Source organism: Mytilus galloprovincialis, chromosome 1 (genome assembly GCF_965363235.1).
Source record: "Mytilus galloprovincialis chromosome 1, xbMytGall1.hap1.1, whole genome shotgun sequence".
In the NCBI taxonomy this organism is placed as follows: Eukaryota; Metazoa; Mollusca; class Bivalvia; order Mytilida; family Mytilidae; genus Mytilus; species Mytilus galloprovincialis.
Window position 1 is genome coordinate 126079807 of NC_134838.1, and position 21449 is coordinate 126101255.

Sequence of the window (21449 nt, forward strand, 5' to 3'; positions counted from 1 at the left end):
AACTTAAAAATTACACTCAGTGATACTAAACATCTTTTTAAATGTTCTTCAACTGTTAACTTAAAACTAACTATGCGTTGCTAAGGAAAACTCGGGTTGATTTGACGGATTATATAGATACAAAATCAAATTGTTTTTTCATGCAAACATTGTTTCTTAATATATCAATATAGGAGTCGACTTAATATGAGTTGTATGAAAACATTTGATTTTTTCATTTTTTTTTATGGATAACATTGGATAAAAAGGTACTTATTTGTGGTCACTTGGCAACATTGTGGTTGCTAGGTTACTATTAAGAACTTTTTAAAATGATAGACCCAACAATGGTAAATATTCAAGTGTTTGGTAACACATTACCATTCATTTTAATAGATTCAGAAGTCTTTTCCTTGGGCAATTGCAATAAAGATGGATATTATAGTTGGTTTCATCAAACCCGTTGCTAGGCAACTAAATAATCACATAAACACAAAATGTTCAACATTTTTTTAAGTCACTATGCATAGACTAATGATGGATTGAATATGAAGTCATTTGAAGAGGGGGCCAAAAATGCCCCTTATCATACCTTGTCCTTTTTATAATTACGCCAGGCGCGCGTTTCGTCTCTAAAAGACTCATCATAGACTCAAAAGGCTCGAATAAAAAAATATTTAAAGGGCCAAATAAGTTGAAAAGCATTGAGGACCAAACATTCCTAAAAAGTTTTGCCAAATACAGCTAAGGTAATCACATAAACACAACACTAAAATGTAACAAACACAGAAACGAACTATAAAATAACAATGGCCATTTTCCTGACTTGGTACAGGACATTTTAAGAAAATAATGGCTGGTTTTGCGGATAGCCAAACATCTCGCGCTTATGGCAATGTTAAATATAACATTTAAGCGACAACATTACATGACAGGACTACAGTACAAATAAATGCAAAAATCTTCAGGACATGGAAATACACAATTAAAAAGTACAATAGGACATTTTGACATGTTAATATGTATCAAAGGTACCAGGCAAAACCAAACAAGTAAATAGTTGAAGATCATTGGTGACCCAAAATTTGGTGTAGACAAATAAAACTATTATAAAAAAGAAGATGTGGTATGATTGCCAATTAGACAACTATCCACAAAAGACCAAAATGACAGACATTAACAACTATAGGTCACCGTACGGCCTTCAACTATTAACCTATATACCCCTGTTTTGTCGTATTTTTCTCAATAATAAAAACCATCGCAAACATTTGAAATAAAGTTAAATAACAAACAGATAAGGGGTTTCTCTTGATATATATTGAACCACGTCAAGGTGTAGGTAAATAATAAATAAAATTAAAAAAAAAACCACTTTCTTTTTAATCTTTCTTACTCTGCCTCGATTTTTTTCTTCCGTAGAAAACATGCTGAATTATTCTAACCTTCTTCCTATTTTACCGGTGTCCTACATTATGAATATTTTTGCAACTTACTTATTTCGTATTTTTTATATTTTACAATACTTAATAATATATACGATTCCTACTTTACTGATCCTTTAGTATCATGCTCCCAACCGTTTTGTGGTCTTTATCGTGTTTAAAAACCAATGAAATTATGTCCTACATTTTTTACCGTGGTGTTCTAGCTTTAATAAACGCTTTCTGTAATTTAGAAAAAATGAATACATTTAATAAAACATATTAAATAAAAATTTTACATGAGAAAGACATTACATGTATAAGTAATGTAAAAGTTTCTTTTCTTTTTTTGTTTTAAAAGAAAAACTGAATGCAGCGATTACTATCTAAAAATGTTTCTGATAGATATTCATTATACACGAATTATTGCAATCAATAATCTGAATTGAATAGAACAGCTTTTGTTTGCGGATTCCAATGTGTTGACAAATGATACTTTTGTAAGAAATATTCATGAAAAAAATACTTGTTTATATAAAAGATTTATCATTTATCAGCAAAAGCTACAGGTTTCTGTAATTATTTAATCAGAATGAAATGATTCTTCCATGCAATAAACATTGATATTATATTTTAAAAATAAACTTATGTGCAGCATAAGTGACTTAAAATTATAGTACAATGAAATGTTTTAACTTTTGTTTCTTTTGAAATCATGTTTGTAAATTTTAGGAAAAGGTAGAAAACAGTTTTGTACAAAAGTGTATATCTGTACCAAGTCAGGAATATGACAATTGTTATCCATTCGTTTGATTTTTTTTTTAGCTTTTGATTTTGCCTTTGATTAGGGACTTTCCGGTTTGAATTTTCCTCAGAGTTCAGTATTTTTGAGATTTTACTTTTCACATGATACTTTTATGGATATGGGGGCGCTACTGCAAATATAAAAAAGAAGATGTGGTATGATTGCCGATGAGACAACTATCCACAAAAGACCAAAATGACACAGACATTAACAACTATAGGTCACCGTACGGCCTTCAACAATGAGCAAAGCCCATACCGTATAGTCGGCTATAATAGGCCCCGATAAGACAATGTAAAACAATTCAAACGAGAAAACTAACGGCCTTATTTATGTAAAAAAAATAACGAAAAACAAATATGTAACACATAAACAAACGACAACCACTAAATTACAGGCTCCTGACTTGGGACAGGCACATACATAAATAATGTGGCGGGGTTAAAGCCCATATTTAAAAATGCAGCCACTTGTTGAAAAAGCGGCTGAAGGAAGCTTGTACTGAAATTTGATACATTGCACCGCACTTTAGACTTAACTGTTAAAGAATGGCATTATTTTGTTTTCATCACCTCTAAAATATTAGAGCGTTACATGAGTGAGCAGCTTATTTTTGATATCGAGTAGCCAATCAATTTTGCCCTTAAATCTTCCTAAATAAATTATTCTTACATCTTGTAATTCGTCATGTATGGATTTAACTATACCAGCATTGAAATCCATAGAAAGTGAACATTAAGAACTTAAAACTGTTTTTTATTGTTAATTAATTCATTGATACAATGCTGTCACGTAATCCACCGTTTTAGTTAAAACATTCACTTTTCAGTGTTACTCTACTACAACAAGAAAGCAATACAACGCCCGTGACCACATTACAACTCCTGGCTGAATTTTGATTTTGAAACCAATATCTAAGTTTTGTATTTTCCCAAACATTAGTTTTCTCACCTTGAGTGTGTCCGGAAGCCGTTGTTTCGATTCTCGAATTAGTCATTATATTTCCTGTTTTACAAATAAGCACGCACAAGAATAGTGGCAGCAAAAACCACTAACGTCAAAGTCCTAGTAAAGTGTCTGGTTAGTGTAATAATAATCATGCAGACTAGAACAAAGTTGGACACTTTCAATCTTGAAAGGTATTTGCTATGTACTGAATATGTATGTTATATTTAACGATGAACGATAATCAGCCACTCATCACTCATTTCAAACGTCATATTTATATTGTATTATTAGTTACATAGTGTGCTAGTGACCTAATACGGTATATATGGGGTCAGTAAATTCCACATGGAATTTATGGAATTTACTGACCCCATATATACCGTTTTACGTCACTAGCACACTATGTAACGAATTTATCTTACCGACTATCTGAACGTGTGAAATTAAGACTAGTGATTCTCAAAATGAGCAAGTCTTCAATACTGTTAGCATTAAGAAAATACTTCCATTGATCCTACAAAAAACAGATGCCAACAATAACGACTTGTAAGGTTTAAATGTGTTTCATGAATTTATTTCAATCTTAATCATCAATTTCTTCGTCTGTTGGAACTTTTAAGATTTTTTCTCAGTACCGTTTTGTTTTTATAAAGGGACATAACACCATTACTAACCGTGTATGAAATAAGCCCCGACCCCTTTTTGCCTAATATGGAATATAAAGGGACGTAACTCCACTACTAACCGTGTGTGAGATAAGCCCCTCCTCCCTACTAACCTAATATCAAATATACACGGCTTGCACGCGGACGCATTTAACCAATCATATTCCTGGAAATGTATAGGAGGTAAGATAATATTTGATATGCAGAAACCCTAGGTGAACAATCTTATGCGATATCCTGCCATTCTAATTCAGAAATCATATCTTCGTCACTATATGTTAAGTACACTGAATTGCACGTAAGATTAAGGCAAAACTGTAAAAGAATGGCATTGTTTTATTTTCATTAATTCATTACCTCTAAACTATTCTGACTTTTAAATTAACATCAAATGCATAGGTACGTTACATAATATAGATATAGAAAGATGTGGTATGAGTGCCATTGAGACAACTCTCCATCCAAGTCACAATGTGTGTAAAACTAAACCATTATAGGTAAAGTTTGTCTCTTGTTTGCATGTGCACTTTTAAAAGATTTTATAAGATACAAAACGAAAGTGCTATGAATAATTTTATATTTATTATTTTTGCAGACAGCTTAAGTTTGATATCCAATAAATATTGTACTTAGATCCTCTTATAAAAGTTTTCTTACATCTTGTAATTCGTCGTGTTTGAAATTAACAATACAAGTAATAAAATCCATAGAAATGTTAATATTACGAACGTATTATACTATTTTTGATAGTCTATTTTCATAATACCGACTCTTGACTCCGGGTTCTATATTTTTCGACAGGATACCTACTCTGTGGTAAGACATTCTGGTACTCGGTCAATTCCGAGCAACCAAAGGAAGTAAAATGAAATATAAAAACGGTGCAATTCTTTTATTATTTTTTTTTGGGGGGGGGGGGGGGGGGGGGAGTTTACTGGTTTCTGATGATTTAGTCATGTATAGAAAGCATTGAACAGTTAACCCTCCCTCAAAATTGTATCGGTTAAATATTCAGTTTACTTAATTACGTTGCTCTTGCTTGACCGAGTACCAGGATTTCTAACCACAGAGAAGGTAACCTGTCAAAAAATATAAACTGTGTTGTCGGTATAATGGAAATGGTCTATTGTTGATTAATTCATTGATACAATGTCGTCATGTAGTTAAAAAAATAGTCGCGTCCCTTGCCCTTGTTCACATTACAAAACCTGAATTTTGACTGCATACATCAATTTTGAATAGTTTGCACGCCTACTAATGGAAAGCAAGGACACACATTCGAACTGATGGCAGAATGCAGGTTTCAATTTTTTTTTCTTAATATGTGTGTAACACTTTCCTTGCTCTTCTTTTCCCAAACAATCTGGAATATTTATACTTCCTTTTTCGAAAAAAAAATACCTGAGAGTATAATTCATTAATTTCATCTTCAGTCATACAAAAAGTCATGTTGTTAATACATAGGTTGGTAATTACTTTTTTCTTCGTTAAACATCAATAGACTTCTCGCCTTTGTCCATTTTTACATAGTTACCTTTAAAAATTGTGTACAGGTTGCATCGTTAAAGGTATATTCAAATCACGGTCGCGAATTTATCAACTATCACCAAAATTATCTCAACAGATAATGTCCTGGTACGCTATATTCATTTATATGTATCCACAGTGTCCTTAATATTCGTGCTTACGATGAATATTTCTACACATTCAATGATAAATTTGAATACTGCTTGATCTTCTTCTGTTGAGTATTTCTTGAAATGCAATGCCGACATAAACCTTATAAAAAACTAAACAATTTATTATACATCTTTTGAATTGACACATAGCATCACAATTTACGCTAAACATGTATACAGAGTTTATATACATCTCAGAGCATAATGATAACCTAACTACCAACGCGAGATATGTAAATCTTTTGTCATCTCTATTCATATCGAATAGGTTTCATCTCAACTGCAGTATGATTTCCTTTGTTATTGTCAACGCGGACGAATCCTGTATCTTTTTCGTCACTTCCGGCGCTATTACTGGACTTTAGAATGGACCCTCTAGTGATATCTGTAACATATGGAAGCCTTGCCATAGAGGATCCTCTCTTAAGACAGTTATTTATTGCATGTTTGAAGGTGTCTCTGAAGTTTTTCGACATAAACCCATAAACAATTGGATTTATACAACTGTTTGCATACGACATTAATGAGAACGCAGTCCTCATATGCTTCAAGTATGCCTTGTCGTGAATGTCACTGAGGATACCAAAAGCTACAAGTACATTATTAATCAGTATTGGACCCCAGCAAACAGCAAAGAGAAACACTACCACGATCAACATCATGATGACCTGAAACAAAAAAGAAATGTTTCTGAAATAACTAGTTGTCGATTCAAGACTTAACTCAATGACGTAAGAGACAGGGGCAAGAAGGGGACATAAGTCATTATAGCTCATTTTATTGTTTGTTGGTAAATTTGTACTTTAATTTTAAAGTATTTTAATAATATATTTCGCAATCAAAGAAAATTAGATAAGGATTTGTCTGTACTCCAGAATGTCCGATTGTCCAATTTCGTAAATAAGAAAATAGTTTAGCGGAACGGCGTTGACAATCATTAAAAGAACACTTACATTTTATGAGGAAGGGTCCTATGAACCTTATATAAATTATATTGAAAAAAGCGGTAGAACGTCAAGATATATGATAAGAACATACTAAGGACAACAATAAGTTTGTTCAAGCGATAAAGGAAACGAACTTTAAATTTGGGAGAGAACACATTTTTGACATCTAATTCATCTGAGACTTTAGCGTTTTCCCAACGAAGGGATGATAAGGCTTGCTTCTTAGAGTTCACAGGGATATTATTGATTCATCAAAAAAGCATTCTAACAAAATAATCAAGCTTAAAGGTAGAGTTAAAAAACGGTTCACAAAACCTGACAAATACAAATGATGTCATTGTTTTTTTTTAAAGTTTTATGTATACTAAGTTTTTGTTCAATTATTTTTTGTGTTTAAATGGGCATTAGCTGTCAATTTCATGTTCACGAATTGACTTTAATTCTCATATTTGAGTTATAACATACTTAAAACATATATCCAAATTATAAAAAGTATAAAATTAAAAATTAACAATGCATGGGCTCGATAATATGTATCAGCGCATCGTGTGTATTGCAGTCTAAACGTTGAGGAACACAGTGCATGTTTTATTGTATGTTTTTTTTTTTTATGACATATGGTCTATATTGAAAGATAGACAAAGAGAGGGTGGGGGAGTCGTGAAAATAGTTTAATTCCATTACATCGTGTGGGTGTATTGTGTCAAGCTATCGGTACGATTTTGTTCTTCCTAGTTGTTTGTCCTTGTTCGCCTGTTCATTCAGCATTTTTTGGTTATTCTTTTCACCCGTTTAATGTATTAATTTATTGGTTAAACTAAGGCTCCTATAAAGTTGTATTAATATAATGTATAAATTGAAAGTTTAAAATTGACTATTATGATAGCGTCATCTTCTCACTGTGAAATCTCCTATATGATGACGTGTACTGTTATCCTAATGTGCTCACCCATATGCTCACCTGTTTTCTAGTTCTTGCATCATCATCGTTGGCTGCAGGTGGTTTTTTGGTCGAAACTTTCATTTTCCCGTTACTATCTCCATTTGAAGAAGACTTTAAGCGTTCAGAACATGAATATTGACATTCGCTGTAAACATAAAAAGAATTACATATTACTTTACAATTGTAAACATTGGAGCATTACAATGAATTGTTTCAATAGTTTCAAGATTAAGAAATAATTCAAAAAAAAATAATGTTTAAATGCTGATTTTTTATAAATAAAAACCGGTAAGCTAGTCAATTTTTCATCGATAACAGTCATTTAAAATACGTGTGGTCAACCATGTATCAGAAACAAATTATATTGCATATAACCTTCTACTCAATATCAAAGATGATCATATAGATAAAAATTAAGAAAAATTTCATGAGAAATTATTAGAGATAAAATAAAACCTCGACTAAAAGAAAGAGTGAATTTTATATAGACAACAAAATTAAAGAGAAAATAAAGAATAAAACTCTCTATGTAGGAAATCAATTGCTACTAAAGACCCAAGTATAAGATTGGAATACAATAAAGTACGAAATCAGGTAAAGACGATGACAAATAAACTGAAAAGGGAACATGAAAAGAAACTGTCAACAAATGCTAAGAAAAATCTAAAAGCGATATGGAAATACATAAAGTCCAAGTCTAAAACAAGATCAGGAATAGGTGAACTATTAACAGACCAAAACGAAGAAACATCTAGAAATACCGACGAATACAAAAAAAAAGGCTGAAATTTTAGCAACTTTTTCAACAGTGTCTTCACAAAAGAACCCGAAGGAGAAGTACCTACCTTACCAATAAAAAAACACTAAAAATAAAATACTACAAATGAATATAAATAAGGAAGAAATAGCTAAGATACTTTTAAGGGACTGAAGGTTAAAAAATCTCGGGAACCAGATAGGATACACCCAAGAATACTCTTAGAGTTAGCAGAATCAATATCAACACCATTATGCATAATATTCAACCAATCAATAACAAACAGTACTGTTCCAAGTAGATGGAAAGAAGCACAAACTAGCGCTTTTTTTACAGAAAGGACAAAAATGTACTGCTGGTACTTATACCCCTGTCAGCCTAACCTCAGTGGTGTGCAAAGTAATGGAAAAATTGGTACGTGAACATATTGTCAAACATATGAAAAGCAACAAATTCTTTACTGATCGTCAATATGGATTTATATCAGGCAGATCTACATCTCTTCAACTTTTAAATGTATTGGACAAGCGGCTAGAAGCCCTTGATAATGGGAAATCTATCGATGTTATTTACATGGAATATATGAAAGCATTCGACAATGTTCCGCACAAAAGACTAATGAACAAACTCAGAGCATATGGCACAGAACTTTCAGTTCTGAATTGGGTCTATAGTTTTCTAAGTGACAGGGTACAACACGTTTCAATAAACAATAAAACACCATCATGGTCAAAAGTAACTTCAGGTATACCTCAAGGATCTGTGCTTGGGCCTCTACTTTTTGTAATTTTCATAAATGACCTTCCAAACATGATTGATTCCGACGTATAGTCTTTGCAGATGATACTAAAATTTTTAACACAATTAGTCAGAAAGAGGATAAAACTCAATTACAAAGTGACTTAAATAAACTATCACAATGGAGTGATACCTGGCTATTAAAGTTTCATCCCCGATAAGTGTAAACATATGCACATAGGTAAACCGGGACCGAAACCAGACTCAAAATATACACTAAAATCGACAATACTACAAAAAGATACTGAAGAAAAAGACATTGGAGTACTTATTGACTCTAAATTAAATTTCGAAAAACATATAAGTGAGAAAGATAATAAAGAAAATTCCATGTTTGCACTACTGAGAACGACTTTCCAATATTTAGATACAGATACCTTTGTACCACAATACAAGACACTCGTAAGAACACATTTAGAGTTTGCAAGCTCAGTATGGCACCCATATAAAATAAAATATATTGACTTGATTGAGAATGTGCAGCGCCGGGCAGCTAAACAACTACCAGGATTAAAGAATTGAACATACTCGGAAAGACTGCACATATTAAAACTGCATCTCTAAATTTTAGACGGGTCCGAGGTGACATGATTGAATTATATTAAATACTGAACGAAAAATATTATAAAGAGGCGGCACAATTTGTTAAATTATGGAAGGACATGACTACACGGACAGGTGTACGCGGCAACAGTCTGAAAATATTTCCACTGAGAGCCAGAACAGAATTAAGGAGGAATGCCTTTGCTCTACGAGTGGTGAAAACATGGAATACACTACCCGAAATTATAGTGACATCACCAACCACAAATATATTTAAGAATAGACTAGGCAAATACTGGAAGAACCAAACAATGGTGTACGAAGACTATAAATAAAAAATCACCGGAAGTGGAGAAGATTTAGATATAGAGACTGATGAAGAGGAACTTTAGTTCCTGTATCAGTAAAAGAACCTAAGTAAACCTAAGTAATATTCCAAATGTGTCGGTATAGGTACCAAAGAGGCATTCAAAAGTCGAAAATAAACTGACAACGTAAAAAAAAAGACCAATGATAAACAACAGTATTCACAGCAACAAAAAAGAAAAGTAACGACTGATCTCATGAGCAACACGAACCCGGCCGACTAAAAAAACGGGGATAATCTCAGGTAGTCTGAAAGTGTAACCATATCATGCTCCACATGTGGCACTCGTCAGTTTACTAATATTAATACAAACCCGGCGAAAAGTCTTATTCGGTAGTCACATTCGGGGGGGGGACGGGATTGTAGTTACCACGATTGGAACATATCCGTCATCTTCTGTGAAACCGATATTCTAGATAACAGCCAAGCAACTCGTCCCATTATGATTAAATCTGATTTATTTGAGGAGTATGTATAGAGGTTTCACATAAATATATATATAAAACAGTTTGATTGTTTTACAAAAGAAATCGGTTTTAGTTTGGGATTATGAAATAAGAATGAGACGGCTTAGAATTTTAAACTACATGCATTTTCAAACTGGCTACAAAAACAAATAATCATGATTTATTTCATAAAATTTCTTCACATTTGCATTTAAACTTCCGTAAAAAAAAACCTGGCACTCTTATTTCAAAAACAACCCTCAGAACTGAACATCTAGGGGGTGACTTTGATTTAGCATGACTTTGTTGTAACGATGTCTTGGCTATCAAAAACATGCTGTCAAATGAGCATAATAAATGAAGGGGCGGAGATAAAATATATATTCTTTAACACGATTTTTTTCCGCACATTGAACAGTAGTTACATGACAGACTTTATATCTTGTATACAACAAAAAATAGGTAAAAACCATGCTTTATTATTTAACAATTACCTGTTATTTCATGTCTAACTGGCATTTAGGTTCACGATTGGATTTCTTTTTTTTTAAGAAATCAACTTGTCCTATTCAAAAATAGTGTGCAATTCAATTAACTAGTTCAACTTTGGTGCTACTAGTCATATTGACCTAATCTACTGTATAATGATGGGACAACAAACATACGTCTTATGTCTGATCCGTGGCTAATTAATCACGCTGTACTTTTTGTTAGTATAACAAACCTTTTATACAAACATTTTGACAGATGTAAACTAAATATTTTGACTTCAGACTGATATTCCCACCATTAATTGGAAATTTATATACTCGTTACTTATCTGACCTCAATTTAGATAAAGTCAAGGAAAAACAGCAAAGAAGTACTTCCAAACAAAAATTTTGGAAAAGAATATAAAAACCGTATAAATTCCTCCTTCCTTGTACGATCTCTTAGGCATTTTTTAAATAGATCTTCAGTTTTTATGTTTTACCTTTTGTCTTGCTTTTTGTTCAAATAAGATAACAAAAAAGTAAAGTAAAAAAGCTAAGTTGATATGATTTCTCTAATTTTTGTGTTATTTTCACATTTCGTGATTGTTGCGAGAAAATATATTTCTCCTCACTAGTGAAATATCTGTTCTCGTCAATTGTTTTGTCGAAATTTAACTGTCTCGAGTTCAGAAATATCGTAACACACTTGTTGCAGTGGGGAAATCTATGTTTCTTACATTCCTTTTTATGTAATACAATTTAAAAGGTAATTACAAATGGAACTAAGATGACAGGACAACATAGAAATATTTATAATTTCCGAAAAACTTTAAAAAAAAAAGAGGCAAGCAACAACAAACTGGAACCCCTCTATCCCTATGAAATAAAGAAAATAAATCGAGAGTACCCCAATTGCTAAACAACATCTGTTTTATTATATTAGGAGGCATTTCTAATTGTCACAGAACGTAACAGGATACAAAGTTAATGCGCCCGAAGCTCTTTTAAGGATCAACCTTCATCAGGAACGCTCAAAGCATTTCAAAGCCAGGTATAGAGGAAAATATATACATACCTGCCAGAACGCATCATAGCTCTGTTTGAGACTATATGCCATATTTCTATAGAGATCATGGTATAACAGATCGCCATCACCATTACTGGTGTGATAAACATAATCACCAGCATATATAGTTCGTATAATTTGAAGTAAAGCGGTGAAAACTGGATTTTACACCATAATGCTGTCCGATTTATTCCTTTAACTACTAGTATATACTACAAATATATAAGAATATCATATGATTCCGCAATCTAGGAAAACAATAAATAAGAGTATAATGTATAAAAAAAAACCTGAGACCATTACATGATTTATAAAATTCAAGTTTGAGAGAGGGACTAAGCATTCACAAACGTGTAGCCTGTAATTCAGTGATTGTCATTCGTTCATGTGTTACATATTGGTTTTTCGTTCATTTTTGTACATAAATTATGCCGTTAGATTTCTCGTTTGAATTGTTTTACGTGTGTCATTTCGAGGCCTTTTATAGCTGACTATGCCGTATGGGCTTTGTTCATTGTTGAAGGCCGTAAGGTGACCTATAGTTGTTAATGTCTGTGTCATTTAGACTCTTGTGGAGAGTTGTTTCATTAGCAAACATACCACATCTTAACCCCTCTATATTCTTCATATGTCAATCCCTAGTCATCCGGGAATCTTTAATCTACTGGTTTTCCTTGATATTTGTCATATTTCTAGTTATTTCGTTTATTGCTCTATAGAATGAATTAGACTATGTTTTTTTCACTTTCATATTGGTTCTCATTTTCTCATTCCAGACTTTTTATAGTTCGCTTTGCAGTATGGGTTTGTTAAAAGTTAAGGACTGTATTGCATTGACTTGCACATGCGTTGGGTTTAAATGATAGTAATGTTTAATTGTATTCATACCATATTTCCTTTTTTAACATCGTTTTAAAGTTTTCTGTAATTAATTGTGGTACGTATGTTGATCAAAGATGATATTGGGGCAAATTAAATTCATTGCTTCTAATTTTTTTTAATGGTTGCTATGATGACTTAATTGACAGAGTATCTGTACCCTAGCGGACCGTGTATAATTAAGACTGTCTCACAGCACCAGATTGATACACGTCTTCTGTCAGTAGGCTACATTAAAACATTTCATCGTTATATGTAAATGACTCCACTGAAAGTGAAAATTTGAAAAAAAAAAGATTTCAAGGACTAGACTAAACGAGACTTAAGTGGATACATTGAATATCAAAACTTAAGAAAAGGCAAAAGCAGCACGAATCCCTTAGACCCTAAACTAGGGGTGGTCAGGTACTCCTGAATGGTCAACAATTCATGGTTTTCTTGTGGTTCTCGTTAGACAATATAGGAAAACACTCCGTTATAAGTCACATCTGGTAATGTCACTATCAATGAATAGATGATGTGGTTGTAGTTACGAAAAGTATAACTACAACCAAGGGTATAATATTATGATCAACCAAACCATGATGGCGTCCGTATCATTCGAAGATCTATATGACTTCAGCTTTACCATTCGTAGCCCTCGATGAAAACGTTTCTTCGTAAGCAGGTACCCTCTATTATTGAAATCACAATAGAAAACGAAAGTTCTGCATATCATATCAACTAGGATATATATACTTCATATATGCACGCGCTGATAGAATTTTGCTACTCAAAAATGAAAAGTTCTCAATTGGATAACTGATATAATATCTTTTGCGTAAAATTGATTCCTCAACCTGCCATCGTTGTCAATTTATAAATGTATAGTCAAGATATGAAGCAGACTTATTTGTATCTGTGGTATTCGTTGTTGCAAGTTCAGAGACAGATTTTTCTTATTTATTGTTTAAAATTATACAAACCTTTCCAAATATTATGGGTATTGCCATCACAAAAGACATAAGCCAAATGGCCACAATGACTACCCTTGTGTGATTCATAGTACAAATGTATCTGGCCTTTAACGGGAACAATATCGCAAGAAACCTACAATGAATAAAGAACTAATTATTTTGTTACTCGTTAATGGGTAAAATGTTGCTAGAACATAAAATATAGTCGTTTGTTTCTGTTTTAATGTAAGTAATATTGCCGACAAGTCTGAAAAAGAAATCCGTTAGTTAGTCAATGTGTGACTTTACTGTCCTTTAATTCGAAGTTACATCTCGTAACACTAATTGTTACTGACAAAATAAACCCTTAACTAAAAAAAAAGTATAATATAACTTAGAAAAGAAATGTAGCATTGCTTAACAAATGTAACTATGCAGCTTTCACTCCGTGTACATTGGTTCTGTATGAACACAAAAGATCCTTACAAGAGCAGTCAGCTAGAGAGTGTACGGGGGAGTTACATGAGTTAGAGAATTTGGTTTCCAAAGTAATAAAAAGCTAATGTAGAGACAAACATTTTTTTTTAATTCTGGGTAATAAATCGGTCATTTATCTCTGGGAAAACGTAACCTTAGTAATACGTAATATCTAGGTCATTTTCAAAACAACGACTGATGAAAAGAGTTGACCGTAGATTCAAAGATAAGAAAAGCTGATAACTAAACTTAACTGTACGAAGACAATAATAATCAAAACCAAGGAGTAAACAAAGACTCACAAAACCGAAGAACATTTACATCAACAGTTATAAAAAATAATTAAGAAACAACACGACAATTGAGTACATTGTGAAAATACTTTTATTGAAATAGCTCCATTGACCAGAATGACAATTAATGCCAATTTAAAATTAAGTTCCGGATATAAGGATTCGATTTCATGGATTTGTAGGAAGTATAACTGTTTTTAGTTCTAACTGTATGATGTTAAGTAATATCACATTGTTGGTGTAGTGATCACTCTTTGTTATAGAACATTTCAGCGGAAAAAAATGCACATAGGGTCATTTTAGAGCCGACCTAATAGGACATCAGAGCACCGGAATATAAACAAAAAATGATTTTCAAATACTGGACGTTTGAAAGCGATTTTCTGTGATACTTTTATAAGTATTAAAAAAAATTTAAAAACGGTTTTGAAATAAATTATTCTTAAATCCGAGTAATTCAGAAAGTTGGAATAAGTCAAAAATACATAGAGATAAAATCGGATATCAGTAAACGGCTGAAAGAAGTGTGTGGTATTTAGATCTCTTATGTCTAAATGGTGCTTTTTTACAATTAAAAGATGCTGTAAACTTTATACTCTATATATAAACTCTGCAACTTTTTATAGCTATATCATACTTGAATCCATATATAATTCCTTCGTTCCGTTGTGGGTAATAGATGATATCTGACGATTTTTTGTTTTGCTCAAATGTCCTATGCTTATTTTCATTTTCGCTAAATGTCCTAAATTTCCATTGCTGAAATGTCCTATACTTTAGCGCGCTTCAAAAAGTCATTTATTTATATGATTAGATACTGTGTAATGATGTTGATGAAAGGTATCAAATGTTTGCACTGTGTTATTTTCGTCGAACTTATTGATTGCGGATTATTGACTTTAACACTTGTCTCCTTTTCAATTTAAAGATACTCGTGTTGCTTCAATTTGGGTTCGTTATTTCATTTTGTATATAATATACGTTTCAAATCAAGTTGCATATTTCCTCTCAGACTGTTTAAAAGACAAATACAATAAATTATTTTAAGTGGTGGGATAGGAATTTGTTCCATTCATAGGAATGTTAAAAACATCCGTTCCATGCAATATAATTGTAGCTATTAAAACCTCCTGTGAGTTAAAGACTGGTTTTGATAGTAAAGCATGTTGATTTCTACAGGTTTTATCAATAGACAGTTTTACCATACCACAGATACTAATCACCATTAAATGCTTTATGTGTCAAGTGAAAATTTCAAATAAATCAGAAGAAAATCTAACATGTGCTTGATTATAACTGTTTTAATGCAAATTATCAGTTATTTCACGTGTAGTACAAGATAGTGTACTTATTTTTATTGTTGGGTGACCACTGTGATCATAGCAGAACGGATATTACTGATGTGATTTACGTAATGAAATGAACTTATTAGCACGACAGGTATAGGATTTATATTACACCAAACTATTTCCAATGTTTAATTTTGAACGTTTAGTCGGATGATCAAATACTTCGTCTTATTAAAGGAACATCTAATGATTTAGGTAATTCACTAATTCACTGATAAAAGCTGAAACTATGTTATAAAAATTAATTGGGTTCTTTGCGTAACTACAAAAAAAAAATCTCACAAAAGTGTCATACTTGTTAGAAAATTGAACATAAACATTCTTTCCTTCGTTCAAAGGCTTTATCCAATATATATGATCGACAGCAAATATTCTAATTCTTTTGTTTAGGAAACGATTGATAATGTTTGCAAACAGTATTTAATGAAATTTAATCTAATAGTTTTGTTTGAAATCAAAGGGAGAATGGAAATGGGGAATGTGTCAAAGAGACAACAACCCGATCATAGAGCAGACAACAGCCGAAAGCCACCAATGGGTCTTCAATGATAGTTTACAATTAAGCAGTACAAAGAATATTAACCTATATGACTTAAAAATAGGAGAAAACCAATTTGAATTCTATTTCTGTTCATAAATATGCATTTTTGTTTGTTTATTAAGACCCAATAGGAAAATATTTTGTGTTTAGTTTCATGATTCTAACTGTTGAAGCTTCAACACACGAGTATGAGCGAACCCAAAGACAACGAATTAATATGCTGCAGCTTATACCGAGTGGGATAAGAATATTTGTAATTTCAATTTGGTAACATTTCAATATATGTTTTAATCCTTGGATATTAACTTTTGAAGTTAACGGTATATAGAATGAAGAATACAACCCCTGCAAACTTGATACTTACTTACTGAAGGAGTAGATTTTCTATGCTTCAGACTGAAGAAATAAAACATAAACTATTTCTTGCCACTTTTGGTATATTGAGAGTGAAATACATGTATGAAGTTTCACGATACAATATGTTACATTATACATATAACAAAAGTTAAACAACGCCTATATGATGATTTTGTAAATGTGACCATCTTAGCTAATTGTGACCCGCCATAGCATTTTTAATTCTGTATTAGGACGTATATATCTGTCACTAAATTTAGATGATTATTAAAAAGTTGTATGTGTTTCTTCGTGAAAAAAATGCCATGTTAACCAGTTTAAGTATCCTACGTACTATGATGAGTGACTGATTATTCTTTTATTTTGAATATGATTGAAGATATCATATATTTTGTTAACACAAAATATTTCGCTTATGAATCAATAAGTACTAGCGATCCCTGCAATTATTATTTTAACTACGTAAACACAATCATAATTTATCGTAGAAATGCCTTTCCCCATACAAATAACATTGAAAGTTAACGTTTTCCTTAAATTGAGTTCATACCTCCCTAAGCCTGAAAATGTTACGTTGAATTACATGTAAGTTAAACTGTTACCTCTCAATACTCATCACTGTTAATGTCATCACAGAACATATCATGGAAACATTTTGTATATAGGCCACAAAGGTGCAAAGAAAGTCACCCATTCTCCATGTGTAGGAGTACAATCCTGCAGCCTATAATAAAACAAATCATCACATTAGAGACTCAAGATATATATCATTGAAATATAAACCAATTAGAAAAAGTCTAGACAATTGTTTGGGTCGTTAATTAGTACATTTATATAACTCGAATATATATAACATCATTTCATTGACATTCTACGCAACCAACATGTCTTTTCGTATATTTCCCTGGTGACTCCAGTTAAAAGCAGTATAACTCGTTAGGAAAAATGGACTCGGACTTCTTTAAACTGAGTTTTACTGTGCGTATTGTTATATGTTTCTTTATTCTACATTGGCTAGAGGTATAGTGTAGGGTTGAGATATTGAGATCTCATATAACATGTTTAACCCTGCCGCATTTTTACACAAGTCTCAAGTCGGGAGCCTCATGCCTTTGTTATGATTTATAATTTTAGTTCATTCATATGTTTAGGAGCTTTGTATGACGTCCATTGAACTACTACGAATTTTAATTTAGGGGTCAGCTGAGGACCAGCTCCGGTCAGTTTGGGTGTCGGATTTTAAAGCTGCGTTGAAGACCCATTGGTGGCCCTCTGCTGTTATCTGCTCTTTGGTCGAGTTTTTCTCATGTGTGAAGGCCGTTCAATGACATATAAACGTGTCATGTTGTTAGGTCTCTGACGTATGGTTGTCTCATTGTAACAATCCCACACCTTCTTAATTTTCATATAATTTCACAAAGCTGCATGCGTTCGTTTTGGATGTCAATGAAAAATTAAATATGTCTGGTTTAATTTCAAGCTTGCATGTGAATAAGACTTATTGTATTATAAATAAATGTACATTAAGATATAATCAAGATATTTGAATAAAACATGCATTCGGCAGTAATGCATTTTTTAACTCGATTTTATAATAATGACAAGAAAATGCGAAAAAGTGAATTATTGTCTAAAATAAAGAAAAGCTTAACTTATATAGTACTTAAGAATAAATTACTGCTATCAAAATTGTGTAACAATATATTACTGATAATGAAGTTTTATGTTGTTAAAGTAGATATGCGTATTCAGCGGTACCGCCTACATTACTTAATGTTAAATTAAACACTTTACCTATAGACATAATTTTTTTCCCAGAATCACTCAGATACCTGCTAACGAAACATTTCGACAGAAAATTTGATTTTTTCTTGATTATTAATTATAAAACAAGATTTTGATAAAATGATTACACACTATAATAGCTTTAACATGATCTTGCAACATACGGGTTTCTTCCTTTAAAACATCAATAACATGTAATTACTTTGGATAGGCACTGACTTTTCCTCTTCGATTCATTGGATAACGATTACCGATCTTTAAGAATATGGGTAAGACAAGGTGGACAGATTAAATCTTTTTCTCTGATCATACAATGCACGAAAGAAAAAAAAATATTAAATCATTTTATCAGATTTAACATTAGCAGTTCCACTTTGAGCTTTCTTTAATTGTTTTTAAATTGATATACAAAATGGATAACAAAAACTGCCAGACTCCAAAGTGAATTCGAAAGGGGGAGGGGGAGGGGGTCCATAAAAACTACCAAACTCAAAAGTGAATTCGAAAGGGGGAGGGGGGTCCATAAAAACTACCAAACTCCCTAGTGAATTCGAAAGGGGGAGGGGGGGGGGTCCATAAAAACTACCAAACTCCAAAGTGAATTCGAAAGAGGGAGGGGGAGGGGGGGAGAGGGTCCACAAATTTACAAATTATTACAAATTTTCAGTAGTTAAACATATAAGTAAGATCAATATCAAAATGTCAAAAAATAAACACCTCGGTACGATAAATCTCTCTTGTGATTCAATAAAGCTTAAAATGTTCTTTTCTTAATGTATTATAAATAAATAAGTTGAAATGAATTACTTATGGAGTTATAGCATTATTTATAGTGTTCTTAATAAAATTGCAATTCAGGATCACTGACCTCTAGATAATGACTATATGGTCCGTGCCAGTTTTTGCTACTAATTTTCACCAATTAACATTGCCTTTCTCCGTCATATTTGTCAGTGATTTATTTGAAGTTTGCCTGATTTGCAGTCAAAATGAACCGAAACGAGGAAAGTTTAATATAACAGATAGAATCAATGATAACTTGATATGTTTCTATCCCTCTTCAATTGTTTTTATTGGTAAAATAAATAATCTTTGTACCACTGATGTATCAGGGAAACTGCTCCAAAGTAATTTTTCTACTAATTCAGAATATTACATTTCAACCTTATTACAAACAACAACTTAACGGTCTAGATTTTCGAGAAAAGAAGAAGGTTTAAATAATAAGAATGGTCATTAAGTTAATAGAATTCCCCCTTTTACGTTCGTTCTTGACATCATCCGAAATTAATTTCTTTAGCTGTGTAAGATTTTGTTACCAAGTAAAACACGAAGGCGGCGTCATGAATTCATCTCATTGCCAACACACAAGCTAGTCTAGGCTCGTATCCAAAAGTAAATTACAACCTTGACATTGGATTTTTCAGTTCCTCATTCATTCATAAAATCAGGAAACATCATCATTTTCAGTACGAAGAATAAAGAACATTTTAAAACGGTCATTTTTTCTGATAAAATCATTTTAAGAGACGAAGTATTGCAGAAGTAGGCATATCATTTACTGACCAAATCCACCATACATGCTATAAAAATATTGCAACATAAGAGGGATACATATTTCAAAATAAGAGGGACGAATATTGCAAAATGACGAGCCACAAGGATAAATATTGCAACATAAGAGGGATAAATATTGCAACATAAGAGGGATGAATATTGCAACATTAGAGGGATGAATATTGCAATATAAGAGGGATAAATATTGTAACATAAGAGGGATAAATAGTACAACATAAGAGGGATGAATATTGCAACATAAGAGGGATAAATATTGCAACATAAGAGGGGTGAATATTGCAACATAAGAGGGATAAATATTGCAACATAAGAGGGATAAATATTGCAACATAAGAGGGATGAATATTGCAACATAAGAGGGATGAATATTGCAACATAAGACGGTGGAATATTCCAAGCCAATATAATTATTTATAATGTCAACCTAAATTATATGATTAGAACGACATCCATTTGCTTGCATCAATAGTTTAGATGGTAATGATCAGATACTTCAATTGCAGTAACATGTAAAGAATAGGACCATTGTAAAGGAAAGTTATCAAAAAATATTAAAAACACATTAAATTATTAAAACCAATCTTATATCATATCACCATGTGTTTTAATAGGATGTATCTTGATTTCAACTTACAATATTTTATGTTGGAATGCCAAGATGTAGTTGATAAGTTGATTAGTAATAGCTCCAGGTGTGTTAACAAGACAAGACTACCATTACAGAAATATGATACTTGCTTAACTCTAACTAAACATCAGACGTGCCTTGTTTATGTCATAAGAAATAGTTTATATTCATAGATCTAATAGATAATAGAACTGCAACTGGTGCAGTTTGAATACTTTGCCTTCATATTCGAAAAAGAATAATAGAGAAAAAAGGTTTTTGTTGACAGATCTTGTTAGTCAGTTCTGTTAATTTTATTAACAATTTTTATGGACAGATCTTGTTAATTTATTCTTGACTTTTGGTGACGGAATCTGTTAACGTTTAGAACGTAGCAATGCAAATATTATGTAATGTTTTTATCTATTTATCATCAGCTTCGCTTTATAATGTGTTACCAGTACTTTTAATATCAAATGATTGTCAAAGAAAATATATTAGTGTTGTAAAATATGCAAATAAACTCATCATAGATATCAGGATTGAGATTTTGAGTTTGCGCCATTGTGCATTTTTTTTCCAGATTGAATTTTTCATAGCTTTCAATTCCTTCTTTTTTTCTGATACGGAATTTTAGAAATGAAATTTTAAAATGCGCTTTTGAAACTTAAAGAATTGAATCAGGATTTTCGTATGATCCGTTTACGCTTTCGTAAGTTTGACTGTTTTAGGCTGAATAGTAAGGCGCATTTTTTTTAAACCACAAAAATAATTACTCAGTTATGAAATGAAATACAAATTTATGATG

General features: G+C 32.0%; 1 protein-coding gene across 1 annotated transcript in view; it reads right to left on the reverse strand.

Annotated features, from left to right (window-relative positions):
* Positions 1-4735: 4735 nt before the first annotated feature.
* Positions 4736-21449, reverse strand: part of LOC143057897 (orexin receptor type 2-like) — a 30759-nt gene continuing 14045 nt past the window's right edge. The window contains exons 2-6 of the mRNA XM_076231359.1: positions 17274-17395; positions 13685-13808; positions 11850-12052; positions 7409-7535; positions 4736-6168 (exon numbers count right to left, since the gene is read on the reverse strand). Coding sequence (XP_076087474.1) covers positions 5752-6168; positions 7409-7535; positions 11850-12052; positions 13685-13808; positions 17274-17395 — 993 coding nt within the window. The 3' untranslated portion in view covers positions 4736-5751. The remainder of the gene's footprint in view (positions 6169-7408; positions 7536-11849; positions 12053-13684; positions 13809-17273; positions 17396-21449) is intronic.